Source organism: Diadema antillarum, unplaced genomic scaffold (assembly GCF_040938485.1).
Source record: "Diadema antillarum isolate AM-2024a unplaced genomic scaffold, OU_Dant_1.0 seq00000471_RagTag, whole genome shotgun sequence".
Classification (NCBI taxonomy): domain Eukaryota; kingdom Metazoa; phylum Echinodermata; class Echinoidea; order Diadematoida; family Diadematidae; genus Diadema; species Diadema antillarum.
The window spans coordinates 294,990-311,415 of NW_027271439.1; the positions used below are offsets into that span (position 1 = coordinate 294,990).

General features: G+C 36.9%; 1 protein-coding gene across 1 annotated transcript in view; it reads left to right on the plus strand.

Moving 5' to 3' along the window:
* The window catches only part of LOC139733324 (oxysterol-binding protein-related protein 9-like), a 56,188-nt gene that overhangs the window by 26,997 nt on the left and 12,765 nt on the right, over nucleotides 1–16,426 (plus strand). Inside the window, exons 5-7 of the mRNA XM_071644162.1 lie at nucleotides 2,006–2,185; nucleotides 2,679–2,729; nucleotides 15,774–15,873. Of these exons, the coding sequence (XP_071500263.1) occupies nucleotides 2,006–2,185; nucleotides 2,679–2,729; nucleotides 15,774–15,873 (331 nt within the window). The remainder of the gene's footprint in view (nucleotides 1–2,005; nucleotides 2,186–2,678; nucleotides 2,730–15,773; nucleotides 15,874–16,426) is intronic.

Genomic DNA, 16,426 nt, shown 5'->3' on the forward strand with positions numbered 1-16,426 from the left:
CCTCTTATTAACCCATTGAGGATGAGTCCCGAGTATGCTCGGGCAAGCATCTATGCTGGGAAATGCATGTTGTAGCAAAATCAAACCGCCCTCAGCGGGTTAAGGGGGCAGCATGATACGATGCAACACTATTCAGCAAGACTAACTAGGATTTGAACCTGAGCCATTTGATAGCAAGCCAAACATAATAGAGCCACTGCTCTGCTTATGAATGAAGTTTTGTAATTCAAACTATTGATAAATGAACTAGCAGAAATATTGAGGATACGGTAAAACGAGGAATGTTCGCATGTATTCTAATTTCGCAAATTTCGCTGGAGCCAAGATTCGCAAAATTAAAATGCACGTGAAAGTTCTTGTCAATGCTGAATGCATTGAATGTTAGAGGCAACTCGCGAAAATTTCATGCCATGATAAAGGCCGTCGGCTCCAATTTGCGAAAATTTCATGCCTTGAAATATCGTGTTTTACAGTACTCAGAGCTAATAGCCCCATGTATCCTTGTCCATATTGGTAATTCTTTCAAGAGTATGAGGTTGCTTCAAGGAAGGTCATGCATATCTGTTTATTTAATCCTTCATGACAACCCCATATATTTTTAATGTTCAAATTTGTATGATAAAGACAACTTCCCCTCTGATAGAAATTTAAGGAATTTGGGTATTTTTCACAATCACAGAATTTAAAGGGAAAATTTAGAATGATTGTTATCCTGATGCCAGTAGTGAAAGCTGTGAAAGACTAGGGAGACTGTATAAAGGGGCTCCTCCCTATTAGCCTTGAAATGTGCTGTACTAATGTCATATGCCATCTGCCCCTGTTGCCAAGCACTGTTATGGCGTCATATAATGGATTATATCCAGAAAGAAAGACCAAGTGAGATTTGATACATGGCCAGTCCATGGCTTTGTGGAAGTAGGAGATTATAGCATATGTCTGTGTGCATAAAGGGAGATTGACATCAGGGCCATTCTGTGGAGTCGTTTTAGCCAACTGCTTGTACTCTTCGGTGAAAATAACAATCATGGCTATGGCACAAGTATCCTACTGTACTATAAAGCCATGCTTGTGTATTTGTTTGTTTGTCCATTTGTTTGTTGTGTTTTGCAAACATTGTAAAGAAATGAAGATATGGTGCATTACACCCAATAGACTGTATTCCAAAATTCTATTACGTGTCAAAGAGGCAAAACATTGAGAAAACTGACAACTTTTTGACTTAAATTGGCATAAGCAACTGCAAGCTTGGCACAATGAATAAGGGGAGGAGTTTTTCAGCAATATTTAGGTCTCTGCTATATGTACATACATGTATTCAACAATGTGAAGTAGCCTCTGATATTATCTTCTATTCTGTGAATTTCTATTTCTTTTTCATGAGCCACAATGCCATCCATTCGAAATATCAAGTTCTATGCTAAAATTGAGAATTTGTGTAAGTTTAATCTCCATGTAAATGCTGTTGCACATTTACAGAATTATGAAGTCAATTATCAAATAATTACATTTGAAGGTATTTTGTCATTCCTTTCGTGGTATTTTTCACACAGTTTAGTCTGTTGTTATATATGCAGTGATGCTCAGAGAAAAGCAAAGCAAACAAAACAAGAAGAAGAAAGCCAACAGGATGAAGATACCCTCAAAGTAGAGGATACATTATCGTCGCTGGGGCGATAAGACCTCGTATCTACAAAATGTCAAATGTTCAGGAGAGCCAAAAAACATGGCGGCCAAAGCACTGTGGCGAATGGGATAGCCTTTCCTTTGACATGCTGTGGTGGCTTCATTTTTGGAGTAAGACAGTTGGAATTTGGACAGGACATCACTTAACCCATTATTTGACCATTAATCCAAACAACTCATTTTCACCAAAATTGCAGATACAAGGTCTTATCACCCCAGCGACGTTATGTAGCTTATTGTTCTCTGTTGATGTGTTCGTTACGTTTGCTGACACCCTGGGAGAGTAATCGTGGGGCTTTTCTGTCTTTTATATAAATTACAGTATGGTCTTGCCACACCTCAAGGCGTCCCGTCGGTCCGCGACTTTGAGCGCAAGCTCCACGAGGCCGACGCCTACCTCCAGATCCTGATCGAACAGGTGGACGATCTTGGCGAACGCATCGGCAAGCTGGAGAGCCCGGAAGAGCAGGCGCGACATGAAGCACTGCGGGAGAATTCCAAGGTACGTCCCGGAGATTCCGATCTGATGGGATAGGGTAGATGGGGCTAAAGAAGTGACTGGAGTCTAAAATACAGATTTATGCAAAGATCCAAACTCACTAAGGTAGTTCAGAACTTGTCCACAAAGGAAAATTCTCCCTCAACATATTAACTGCTGGTGTTATGTTATGTAAGCCAACAATAAGTTAATTCCAATCGTTAACGCAGCTGTGACAGATGAATTTGTAAGGCCTATATTCTACATGTTTCAGTCCATGTGCAAAATTTAAACCATGGATTTTAAGCTACGTTGTACCTTTGCGAATTTGACTTAATATGTTAAGTTGACTTTAAAAGCAAGGCTGACTGTATTTCATGGTGTGTTTACATTCACTGTATGAGGTGTGTTTACATTCACTGTGTGAAACACTGCATGAAATACTGCTGTACTTTACCATCAGCGTAAAATGCAGCTGTTGTAGTATATTGCCACCTCCTCTTATTTCCCCCTCTAGGCTATGATTGAGTCTGTCAAGCAGGCCATTGTACTCCTCCAAGTTGCCAAGGTAAGAGATGTCAACTGTCTGTCTGTTTGTTTGTTTGTTTGTTTGTTTGTTTGTGTTCTGCTTGAATTCGAACCAGATGAAGCTTTGTTCGTTTCGTTTTCCTCTCTTTTTATGTGTACCTCGAAATTTTTGAAAGATTTCTTCCGGAGCATATAGCGGCTGTTCATTGACGTGGTTAGGAGTAGTAATAATGCTCACAAAATGGTTTTGGGTCACTAAGATTATGAGATATATGCAAAATGAGAATGAATATTAGCGTGCAAGCAGTGAAGGGATTCCAGTTCACATCATCTGTGACTGAATATGTTCTATTCCATTATTAGCCCTTCCTGATGCTGGAGCATATTCATGCTGTACATAAAAGTAGACAGCCTTTTGAGTGTATGATGTAACCTTGAAATTTAGTGTGAATCAGAACTCTTTTGATGACTTTATGTCTGTCCCATTGTATATATGCTATGGATGCTCATCAGAGCGCGGATATTCAATGCCAGCAATTTTTTTATAGAAAACCCTTCTTCCAGACGGAAAGCCACAAAACAAATTTTCAGCGAGCCTACTGTTATACTAGACATGCTCATTATGATGCAAATTGCTCTCTTGACTGTACTGAATAATTGTATATTAACTTGCATTTGCTGACATTGGGTAAGGCTAAGAAAGTGGAGAATGTTATAGGAAGTAAAGTTTCAGCATGTTTGCCCCAGCTATCAAATGTTGTGATAGCATTATTAAAGTAAGGATACAGTTGTAAGTTCACAACCTGTAGATGTGTGTATGTTTTTTGTTTGTGTGTGTATTTTTAATAAGCTTAGTCCCTACTACATACCTGTACATGAAAAGATAAATTCAATCTATCAATTTTCTAGTAGATAGAGCTTAAAGCAACAAACAGACCCCAACAAAGGAGCAACCACCAAACAAAAGTATCGATGTAGTCCAGGATTGAAAGCTCACATAATATATTGTGAGACAGATAAACTATTATGTCATTTTTAGATTATTCCTAACTGCATTATGTAGTTTGTAAATGCTAATTGACAAAAGTAAAAAAAAAAAATTATCAGAATAATCAGATTTTTATTTATATAAAAAGAGAGAAATAAATTTATTCTTGCATTTTTGCCATTGCAGTTAAACCTGCCCAGTCTCAATTGTCTCAATAAATCCACTTCCCCCACAGCTACTCTTTGTCCATCAATGTTTCATACACGTAACAGGTCCATTTCAGTATTGGGAGTGGCATCAATCACAAAATGCCTCTGCAATACAGGCTCCACATTAAACATGCTCACTCAAGCAGGTGCAGATATATGTATTTATAAGCATACAAAAACCTGCTCTTTTGTCTCAATTTATTACAAGCCAAGAGTTTTTCGGCCATGTCTTGGTTTTTCTGTTTCACTCGTGCAGTATACAATTCTTCCAGTTAAAACTGAAGTAAGTACAGAAGAATGCTCTTCGTTTTTACATTCCCTTTCAATAGTGAATGACATTTAATTAATACTGTTTACCTGTGATGGCTTGTGACTATGTGTGTGTGGTGACTTGGATTTGAGAAATGATTTTACTTTCATCGTTGCTGATTTTGCTGCATACTCTTTGTACTTTCCTCTGAAGAATGAGGAGGAATATTTGTTAATCTCTGGTGTAATACTCTCTATATGATTGCCTCTGAAATTAAAGGGATAGTACAGTATTGGTGGAGATGAGAATTGGGCTTTTAACTTATGATATAGTACAGAGCATACCATTTTAAGAGGAATTCAAAATTTATTTGATGAAAATCGGGTTTGGAATAGCTGTAACATCCAAAAACAAAGTAAAATAAAGCGATTGTAATAAAGTGTGGGTCCCACACTTTATTAGAATTGTTCTTTTTTAGATATCTCAGCCATTTCAAAACCAATTTTCATCAAATAAACATTGAATTCCTCATAAAATTACATGCTCTTTCATATTTCATAAGAGGTTTCTCATTATCTCACCAAAAAAATGTTAGAAACCTGAAATTAGGTCTCAACCAAAACTGTACGATCCCATTAAGTATATTTCACATACCCGTTACTGTATAAGTGGTAGACTGAAAAGGGAGAGATTTATGTAGCACACACGCAATGTGCTGTGCTAATGCAAAAAGTTCTATATTACTCTAAAAGCTGTTATATTTCCATACAGATATTTTCGTGAATGAGGAGGTCACTGACATTTTCGCGAGATGCTGTTTTTGCGATTTGACACCGAGGCTATCGCAAATGCACAACCCTAGCATGTGGCAGTATTTTCGTGTGTTGTTAAATTTGTGACCCAACAGTGATTCACAAAATTTGCAAAAATCAATCCCTTGCAAAATTTGCAAAAATTAAATCCTCGCGAAAACAACAGCTTTTACAGTTAATATGGGATGATTGCTATCAAGGCGTGTTGTCAATAACTCAGACATCATTACCAACCACTAATGCAATCCCTTTCCAAACGGCATGTACACGTATCTGTCTTTATACTTTCAAAAATTCCTGACCTGGCTAGTGAATGAACATGACTTGTGCTGCTTTGATTCAACTTTGGCATTTTTTTTTTCTCCCAGCAAGTTCTTTGCGTACATTATAAGTTATTTATGTTTCACTGTACTGAGTGTTAGCAAGCACTTTATATTTAATACAAGCAATGTCATGTACTACTCCTGTATTGCATCAGTGTTGACAGATTGGAATCTAGGATGAGTGTGTGTTTAAGGGGGGCAGGAGGTTTCGGTATCAAGTACTTGAGTTACAATTGCAGTATCCCCCACCCCACCCCAACTATAAAACAAGCTTGTCTTCTTTTTCTTTTTATTGGGTTGGGAGAGCCTGAACAAACAATACTCCACCATGGGAGTAGGTAAATTGTTAGGTTAAAATGTCACAATACTCATTAATGTCATCACATCTGATACAAAGTTTCCAAGTGTTTCACTGTTTTTATCAGATCACTTGATCTGCAGCTGGGGATTTCAGTAGAAAATAACAAAAATGGAAAATAAAAATATTGTTAATGTTAGTGATTACCATCAACCTATTTACTTTCCCAGAGTATATTAGGTGTAAATCCTGGAGCTACATTTAGCACCTGACACTGCCATAAGATTTAGATTTTACTCATTCATCTTTATTATGAGAGCCTGCAGTATGGCTATTGCAAGTGTCCCTTAAAGAACGTTCTTGAAAGCAACATTCTTTAAAGTATGATGATGACTGAGTGCGAAGATCTTGGAATCGATTGGTGAATGATTTGATTTCCATTTTCTTTTTCTAGATATTATTGCCTCTTCAATTTGAATTTCCCCTCGCATTAGCATGTGGCTTTCACAAATACCTGTAGTCAAAACAGTCGCAAGACTAACTGAGTGTAGACCTCTGCAATTGTGATGTTAAAATCTCTCCTAGATCCGAGTTACATGAAGATGCATACAGTATATGTCACATACTTCTAACACTGCAGTAGTCAACTGATAGTCGTGATATTAACCCATATCCGCTGGTCTCATAGTCACCTATGATGCAGTTTACGAGCTGTTAGTGCTGGAGGCTATTTCACATACTTTCATGCCACTGTGCTCTCTCAACTTCAAATTGATGTCACTGACACTTATATGAACAAAATATGAAAAACTATATACCATTTGAGAAAGAAAGTAATGGTATTTGATGTAAGATGTAAATCAAAGTCCTCTTTATGTGAATAATGTGACATGACACAATACAAATATCTGCATATGAAATATGCATTTATGAATATCATATCGCTATTTAAAAGAAACCACTTACGTGTATGAAAAGTGTAGTCTTCATACAGTAAGACAACCCCTCATTTTGAAATCCTTGAATGTAAACTTTCTAACGATACTTATAACTCAAAGGGTATAATGCTTACAAGTGTAAGAAACTATTGAATGAAAACTGATATAGCTGTGGAATAGTATTAGTATTCTCTAACTTGTAAACCTATGGATGGGACTACAGTAAAGTAGGTACACATATGGTATTGCTTGATCTCACTTAGATATAGACCTAGTTGGTTAGCTGTAAACTTCAAAAGTGAATGCCAATCCAAATAATAGTGACAGGAAGCAAGGCAAGGGTCTGTGGGATATAAGGTCAGAGTTCACAAGCTATAAAGTGCTCTCTAAATGACGTCATTGTCCAAGTTATTTCTGCTACAGATTAAATGCATTGTATAAAGGTGAGATGTCACTAACTTTTCTCCTGAATACGTGTAATATGTATATATCCCATTGTCTCTTAGGTCCACTCTGAAAATTGTCGAGCAAGTCACAATTCACAAACATGCTACTTTTGCGAAGTATGTGGTGTTCATAAAATAGTAAGGGGGGTTGTAAACATGTAAGCAGATTATCTCAATTGAATGCTTTCACCTCACATTTTCCCATTGGTTTTGGGGCACAAAGTTCATTGAAATCAAGATTTTTAAGGTAATAGATTGAGTTAGCAAAACCCTTCCCCATAGGACCCATCTTTTGTAAATTTCTCACAATGCCCCCCCCTCAAAAAAAAAAAAAAGCACTGTAAATCATACAAATTGTTCTTTCTTATTCTAAGTCAAATATGACCGTCATTTAAGATTTGATTGTAGAACAATAGGAAGTTTGTGAGTCAGTGATGTCATCAGCCTATATGATTTGTAGCTCTAATTTTATCGTTTCATGAGAACATGTGGAACTGTGCCAGAAAATGAGGAATTATGCCAGGTGGACTTAACCACTCTCGGCTTCAGTGAATGAGATGAATGTTAGCTTTGCTCACATACCCCTAATCATCCAAGCATCTATAGAATGCATTAGAACACTGCAGTGGTTTGCTGTCTATCGCATGTTCCGTGTGGTTTATCAGGGCTCAACATTAACGGTGGCCCGATGGCCCGGGGCCACTAAAAGTTGATGTCGGGCCACCAAATTTCCAAAAAGGCTATCTTTTGGTGCCCCAATTGGACACTTACAATTCAAATTGGATGGTTATGTTTCTGCTTATGTTGGGCCACTACATTTCTTCTTTTGGCCACCGTACTTTGGTTTTAGATTTAAAGATTTTAGTGGCCTGTACAGACCACCAGAGAAAAAAAAAGTTAGTGTCGAGCCCTGTTTATTCATGAGTGTATATAAACTTTAGGTTTAGGTTGACCTAGCTTGAGACAATCACTGCGTTCACATTGTCCCCCGCGCCGCGGGGAAAGTCCCGAGCTGTGGGACTTTCTCCTCCAAAACCATAATGTGAACGCTCGCTGGGACTTGTCCCCTCGTCCCCGCGAATCAAGTCGGGTACGGGGACAAGATTTGGAGGGGAGAGTGACCTTGGGGCGAAATTGATAGCGTCCAGCTGTGGTCATCAAATGTGCGCATGCGCTATGCCTGGCAGAGCTCGCCCCAAGCCCCAATTGCCCCCACAGCTCGGGGACAGATGAGATACCAATGTGAACGGTCAGTCGTAAAAAAGATAAGATCTCTTGAGGCTGTCCCCGCGGCGCGGGGGACAATGTGAACGCGGGGAATATCTTTATAGGAGGATAGAGCAGGTACCGTCACTGCTCTCCACTCGCTCAAATTAGTCTATCACAACATTATCCTGAACATTTTGATCTTGCTCACTCATCAACTGATATGCCCACACAAAAATTGCATGTCTACTAGTTGTACTAAATGTACCATATGGTAGTGTCGTGTGACTGCGGCTGCATTGCAGGGCGGGCAAAACACAATGTGATGTATTATCCCAATAGAATCATCACAAGTTACTCTACACTGGCAAATTATCCTGATCTAATCCTGATCATTTTAAAGATATCTCAATTGTGATATATGAGACAATATCTCAAGATTGGTCTATGCTGGCAAGTCTTTGAGATTTTGTATCGCAACATTATTCTCTTGCAAGCTAATGAAGCCTACCCTGTTGCTATGACAGAGAGTAGTTATGGATATTGAATATACTGGTACCTTTTTTTTTGTTTTATGTGTGTTTATATGCATAATGTGCATGTTGGTGAATCAAATGAAGATAAATGGCATACAAACTGCATTGCATGAAATCTCAAGCAAATGTTAACTGCAGTGTTTAAAAGTTGAAGGCATTCACTATACCAAACCCTTTTTGAACACTCTTTCTATGTCATTTTAGGATGGTATTTGCCGTCATAGAAGCATGAAAGTTTCATCTCAAACTACTCCTATAGAATAGTTGCTTACCACTTGGTAGGATCATATTCTCAAAATTCTGTTTCATCAGACTTTACTATACAAAAAGACTATACAATCTACCAGGGAGGTGTGAGCTTACACCTCCCTGTATCTATCAGGGCATTCAGATGCAAAAAATTTATACTAAAACGGTGTAGCTATACCAAAATGGTATAACTGTACAATGAATTTATACGTCTGAACGCTGACTAATGAAACAATGTATAACAAAACAAGGTATAGCGAAACGACGGTCAGAGCATCGTTTCAAACTAGAACTCGATAATGAATCAGCATTCCGTGTGCGTCTGAACGTATAGTGACCATATAGAACAGTATAAATGGGCGGGGCTTAATGGGAGCGCGCATGAAAGGTGACCACACAGCTGTCACTCATGACTTTAAGTAACATAAGTATGCGCAGTGGGAAACTGCACATCTATACAACATTTCCCAGAACGGTCAAATTAGTGTCTGAACGGTCTGTTGGCTATACGATGATTCTTTATACGTCGTTTCGTTATCGAGTTTTGGTATAAAATGGCATACGTCTGAATATGGGGTATAAGTGTTACGGTGTATAGGAGGTAAGCTGTAATGACCCAATTTTTGTCTTCCTTCTGGAGGTGTAACACTACCTTGACAATTAACAACTTTCACCAAAAAAGCTGGTAGTGGGGGGCCCTCAAGGCTCAAGGGCGTAGTAAGTACACTGTATTGACACATTTTGTCGTGGGTTAAAGTTATGGTACAATTTCACTGAGATGGGGCTGCAGGTTTACAACATTTTTTTATTTCGATTCTTTGAGATAATGAGGAACCTCTTGTGAAATATGAAAAAGGATATAATTCTTAAAGGAGTTCAAAGTTTATTTGATGAAAATTGGCTGAGACATCCAAAACAGAGCAATCCTAATAAAACCCGGTGGGGCCCACCTTTTATCAGAATTGCTTTGTTTTACTTTGTTTTGGATATCTTGGCCATTTCAAAACTGATTTTCATCAAATGAATTTTGAATTCCCCGTAGAATTGTATGCTCTTTGATATTTCATGAAGTGGTTTCTAAGTATCTTGCGAAAAGTTAATGGATGAATCCTCACCTCAACCAGTACTATACCAGCCCTTTATGACTTATCTTGGAAATTGTTCATTACTGATGCAGCCAAAATGAATCACTTCAGAGTAAAATGTGACTCACAAGTGGTCACCACTGTCCAAACATTCGTCTGAGTTTGGCCACTGTTTTACATTTGCTTCTTGATATTGGCTATATGCTTTGTATTATACAAACCTCTTTCTGCATTAACCCATTGTAGACCAGTCCTGAGTATACTTGGACAGTTACCTACAGGAAACGTGTGTTATAGCAAATCAGCTGGTCCTTAACGGGTTAAGGTTACTTTCCCTTTGAGATGCTAGTGGATTTTCATCCGTCCCATTGATTGATGACTGATGTCTGCACACAATGTGAAGGCAATTATAATAAACCATAATACAGCTGCATCGTCCTTGGACATGATAAAGTACCCTCATTTGAAGAAACTGCTTGCAAAGATATATGAAATATCATATATCTTGCCTGTGAGTGAGAGAGTTAGGAATGTTTGCAAGAGAATTAGTGTTGCTGGCATGTACCCGCAGCCTTTAGGAGAGACATAGTGTAATCTGCATATAAAGCCACTGTTACTTTTGACCTTTTACAATCATAAAGCAGTGTTTTTATGGTAAAGTTGGGGATAACATTCAAATATGCATGCATGGTATGTGGAAAGTGTGTATATACTGTAAAGTGGCCCTCTCAGCTAGGTGAGATGAATTTTGCGTGTTTTTAATTCCGCGGAATCAAGACATTTATTAGTTGGAACATATGGCTTGCATAAATATTCTCGTGTTTTTATTTTCGCTCTGGTTTCTGGTCTCGCATGATGTGCAAAAATTTCCACACCATGAAAATTGCCACTTTCACAGTAGAGTGGACATTTTCTGTCGAAGATTTTAGGTTTGATTTTGTGGGGCATGATGCTGGGAGTTAGAGTACTGTATAATTATCTAGACACATGTAGGGTATGCAAACATGTCATGATGCAGAGACAGGTGTAGAGAAAACTGTAAAATGAGGAATGTTCGCGAGAGCCAAAGTTCGCGAAAGTAAAATGCACTTGAAAGTTCTTGTCTGCACTATATGCATTGAATATCAAAGGCAACTGGAGAAAATTTCATGCTGCGAAAAAGGCTGTCGGCTCCAATTCGCGAAAATTTCATGCCGCAAAAATAGCGTGTTTTACAGTATCTTTGACTGACAATGAGGAAATCATTCTCAACTCTACAACAAATCATTTAAGTATCCTTACGTACATAAATATCCTTGTAGGTCATACACACACACACACACACACACACACACACACACACGTATGAACATACGGGCCCATATTCACAAAAGTGGTTTATTAAAGTTAAGTCCATGGTTTACAAAAATTTCTTCTGCTTTAATGCACTTGACAGATTGCATTGTAATATACCGATCTAAGGATTTGTTTGTGTATCATTACTGCGGTGTCCTGCATGCTGGCTGCATCTTAGGATATCCATCATGTTTTTACCCTAACGCATGGGACACCGCAGTAATGGCGGATCGTGCTGCCAAATTAGATTGATCTACTGTAAAAGTGGAAATTTTTGCGATGTGGAAATTTGCCCACATTTCATGCAACCAGAAACCAGTGCAAAATAAAAATACACAAATATTTTTGCATGTCATATGTTCCACTAATAAATGTTTTGATTCCAAGGAGTTAAAAACATGCATAATTCATATTACCCAGCTGAGCGCGAATAATTACTTGCACGAAAATAACCACTTTTACAGTATATGATAGAATGACATAGCCTTATTATTATTGATAGTGTATAGTGGGAGAAAACCCAAAGACCCCCAACCACATATTGAGATGACTATTGCATTCCTCTTATTATACCCACACTACATTTTATAAGGCTATCATTTTACTTCTAATCCTGCCTGGCAAGAAATCTAATGCTGTTGTTGCTTTATAGTATAGGAAGTAATCTTTACTGGCAAATTGGCAACTTATGATGTAATTCATACCAGGTGAGGGCAACTTCCACTTAGCTGTCATACAGGTGCTCTTTTGCACTCTTTTTATAGAAAAATGCAACATTGGTATAACTAATGTTTTAATGCCCCTCCTCCTTCTCTGTAAATCACATATATTTTAACATATATTTGGCCATCAAAAGGAAAGTTAATGGTGAACCTTGTATATTAAACACATACAACATATATATATTTGTGTGTGTGCGTGTTTGTTTGTGTATGTGTTTGTGTATGTGTGTATATGGATTGAAGCAGCACCCCCTACAAAAAGGGAACATAATGCATATATATTGCAAGATGCTTATGTACAATTGTAATCATTGAGGTGTATTTCTTGGAAAGTGCTGCATACTTCCGTGATTATACATAACATAAAGTTGTATCTCAGGATATCTTGTAAAAGGGTTGTATCGCCTTATCCAGCAGCATCAGCAACATTTTGTGGATGACAATAGCTACAAATGTTTCATGAAATTCTGTGTCTACTGATCCTAAAGAGGCATTATATTGGTACTGTAAATGAGGTGTATTTTATTATGTTTTTATTTTTCATGAAATTTCTAAACTGACAGATAGAATATATATGAGATTATCAACTTGCAAAAATATTGCCTCCTGTAACACAAATGCACTGTATATCGTAATGCAAGGCAGGAAATCACTAGTTTTCCTTTTGAAAAAGACTAATATTTTTTTCTCGTTTTATCACTGATGCTCTAAATTACAAATCTAATCACGTGCAAAATTGTCTTACATTATATATAATATATAAAAATACCCTGAAAATATTTGTTTTATATAGTATATCATGCCATGATCTTGATTGTGGGTTGGCTGTCATTATTAAAAATGGAAGAAATGTTTTTTTGTTTTTTTTTTTGTAAAACTTCTTTGGGTAAAGTTAAATATCAAATATAAAATTAAAGCAAGCAAACAAAAATTGACAATGTCTTGAAATTAACCACAGTAAAATATATGAGCATTTAAATGTCCCTTTCTCCTTGAGTTTTTGCATGATGTATCCGATATACACTTATCCATTGTCTTCTCTTGCTGTGTGTATTTATTTTGGCTGTAAATATTTAATCGCATGGACTTCATATTAATCTTTTAAATGTATTTTGTATCAGAGTTTACCTACTGTATAGCCAATTATTTCGTTGCAAATTTGCATATAAACAATTGGTGTATTTTTGTTGATTTTTTTGTGTATCATTTTTGTGGCAAAAGAAGAGAATGTTTGCAGAAAAAACACTTTTGTCATTTTGCTGTTTTATTGAACGGAGATGAAATCACAAAGTCACTTTCAGGAGCCTTCACTGCTATGTGCACACACTCTCAGTTTTAGTCAGTGTTCTGATCATTTTCATTCAAAATACAGTGTATCTGTTCACTCGGTTAGCTGTGCACATTTGACAGTTGATGACATATGCTTTTCATGATCACTAAAAATGGAAGTTTGAAATGATAATTGAGTAAAGGTTGGGGGTTTTGTGCTATAAAGTGTTTCTGTAAATATTGTGCATTTGCACTTTTTCGTGTTTGCATGGCAGTTTATTTTGACTTTGTAATAACATGATATTTTTCAGTATTAGAGGTACATTGTATGTTGATTTTAACCTAATAGGTACAGAATCATTTTTTCAGTGCAGTATATATATGGTCATATGTGTTGAAAGTAAAACCTTGTGCATAAATATTCTCCTTAAAATACTACTTCTTTTGAGATAATCCCAAACTCTTTGTAATAGTCTCTGTTTTTTATGTACAAATATAATTATATTGCAAAGTTGACTTTTTAAAAACTTTATTATGCTGTATGAATATGAAAGGAATCATACAGAGATGTCAGATTTCCTGCACATGACTTAGATACAAAGAATAAAGATGTACATGAAATTTAGCCCCATTATCAACTGAGCTCTGCAAAGGCACCCTGCTTAGATGACAAAAGTCATTGCGAATTACTCATGAATGAATTTGTTGTACATGCAAAAAGGAAACAAGATTTTCAGTCATCAGGCCTTCCATGTATGGTCAGAATTTTCCTATACTGCCCAAGCTCTATTGACTCTTTATGAGCAAAGTTCAAATAATAATTATTGCAGCTGATTGCGTGCCAAGTATACTGCATTTAACTCCAGTTCTTGCCCAGGTATGGACTGACTTTACGTTATATAGCTATGACAACAAACATTTAAGGGAATTTTTATGTAAAGCCTGGTTTCAAGGCTGAATCCATGTACACATTATGCATTATGTAGCATGGTTTGTATGTTGCAAGTGAAACTAGGCAAAATATTTTGGTAATATATGATATCTTTCACTGGCTATTGCATTTCACACTTGGATTGGGGTGGTTCAGTTTAAAACTAATGATACATAACATAATTCTGTATATTGCAATATATTAGTACAACCAGGGAGTTAAAGGGCATAGTATTGCTTCAAAGCTCTGCACAGAATTTTCTTACCAGTCAAGACACAGCTCCACTGTTTACAATGTTAAGAGGACTTGGAAAGGAGAGTTTCCTTCTGGCATGCATATTTTGTCAGGACACAGTTTTACCTACGAGCATATATTGTACAATTATTCACAGTGTATTTCTACATGGTGGCATTGCACAAGGAATGCTGTTAAGAGTACAATGTATGTAGATTGTGCATGATCTTTCCCCATAACTGTCTAGTAGATACATAATACCCAGGATGTTTCCTATGTGTGTGTAACTCAACAAGCATATTCAATACCAGGTAGATAGATATCAATTTAAGAAGGAGAAGGACATTATTGCTATCAGCAATTTGCGCTCATTGTTCTGCATACTTTCACTTGAATAGCCGTGAATATCTGGGCATGGAGGCCTTTCAAAGGTCATGGTTGACACAAGCAAATCCTGCATATACAGACAGTCGAAAAAGCATATAAATATGGTTAGAAATATTATGATTTATATCACTAACATTGTACAAAACCAGATGAAATAGTGCTGCTGCTTATGATGATTGTAATAATGAATAATAATGTGAATAATATTAGTAATAATGATAATACCAATAATAATAATAATTATGTGTATATATATATATATATATATATATATTTTTTTTTTTTTTTTTTTTTTTTTACAATAGTGAGATATGCTTCTAATTAATAGATATTTAGGTAAATTAAAGCTTGTTGTTTGCTTCGCTGCATGTGAAACCACTATTCATGCCTCAAATATGACATAACCCTCTGGCATCTGCTGGAAAGATGTGGTTATCACTAAATTGCTGGAGCCATGCTGTACTCCAGAAGTATATTGGCAAACCTGTAGCATTACTGTCATCACGAAACAAATATCATTAGCACAGTACAACCTTCTTTAGTGTCTACCTGTCTATAACAACTGCCTTTCCATAAAGACCAACGAGTGTAATCATTTCCCTTCACAGCATTTTGCAGTGGGAATGAATCTGTCTGTAAGGACCACATGCCCATACAGACTACCGGTACATGTTTTTGGACTTCTTTGGTGTACAGCTGTAGTATTCACTTTTTATACTATATACATGCATGCCGAGTATGAACATGCGAGTGCCGCATATGACACAGGAATATATGAGAAATACGCAACATTTTATTTTGAAGTGATGATCATTCTATTTAAAATCCTACCATCTTGTGTCTACTATCGTTCCCTCGTCCTACAGAATACATTGAATCCCGTCAACGGCTTCCTACAGCCAGAGATGCTACTAGACGATGAAGACGACCCAACCGCTGCCGCAGTGCCTTCCCCACACAAGAAAGGTGATTCGATAAGTCCACATGCTTTGTGACCTCATGCTAGAGACATTCATTTCATGTCTTATGTGGTTATTATGATGGGAAAACATTGCTATTTGTGAGGTATTTCTGATCTGAAGAATCTACATCTTATAGTAGGTCTTGTTTCTGTTTTATTCTCAATTATTTATACAATACTATATGCCATCAGTGAAATTCAGCAGTGTAGGATAGCATAGACCTCAAAGTCTGAAGACAGACAAAACATCTGGCGAGAATAACAACATTTTTCCACCTTACATATTTCTTTGATTTGTAATGAAAATATCACTCTGTAGCATGCAAACCTGTAGGAACTGTATCAATTTATACCTTATCACAAGTAAAGTAAATCACATCATTTATTTTCTTCATTTTTCAAACCTTTGTTGGTATCAGGATCATCAAATACTGTAAAAGTGGAAATTTTCGCGGTGTTGAAATTTTCACGTATTTCGCGCAACCAGAACCTAGCGCGAAAGTAAAATTACGCAAATATTTTTGCTTGCCATATATTCCAGTAGTTGGTGTCTTCATT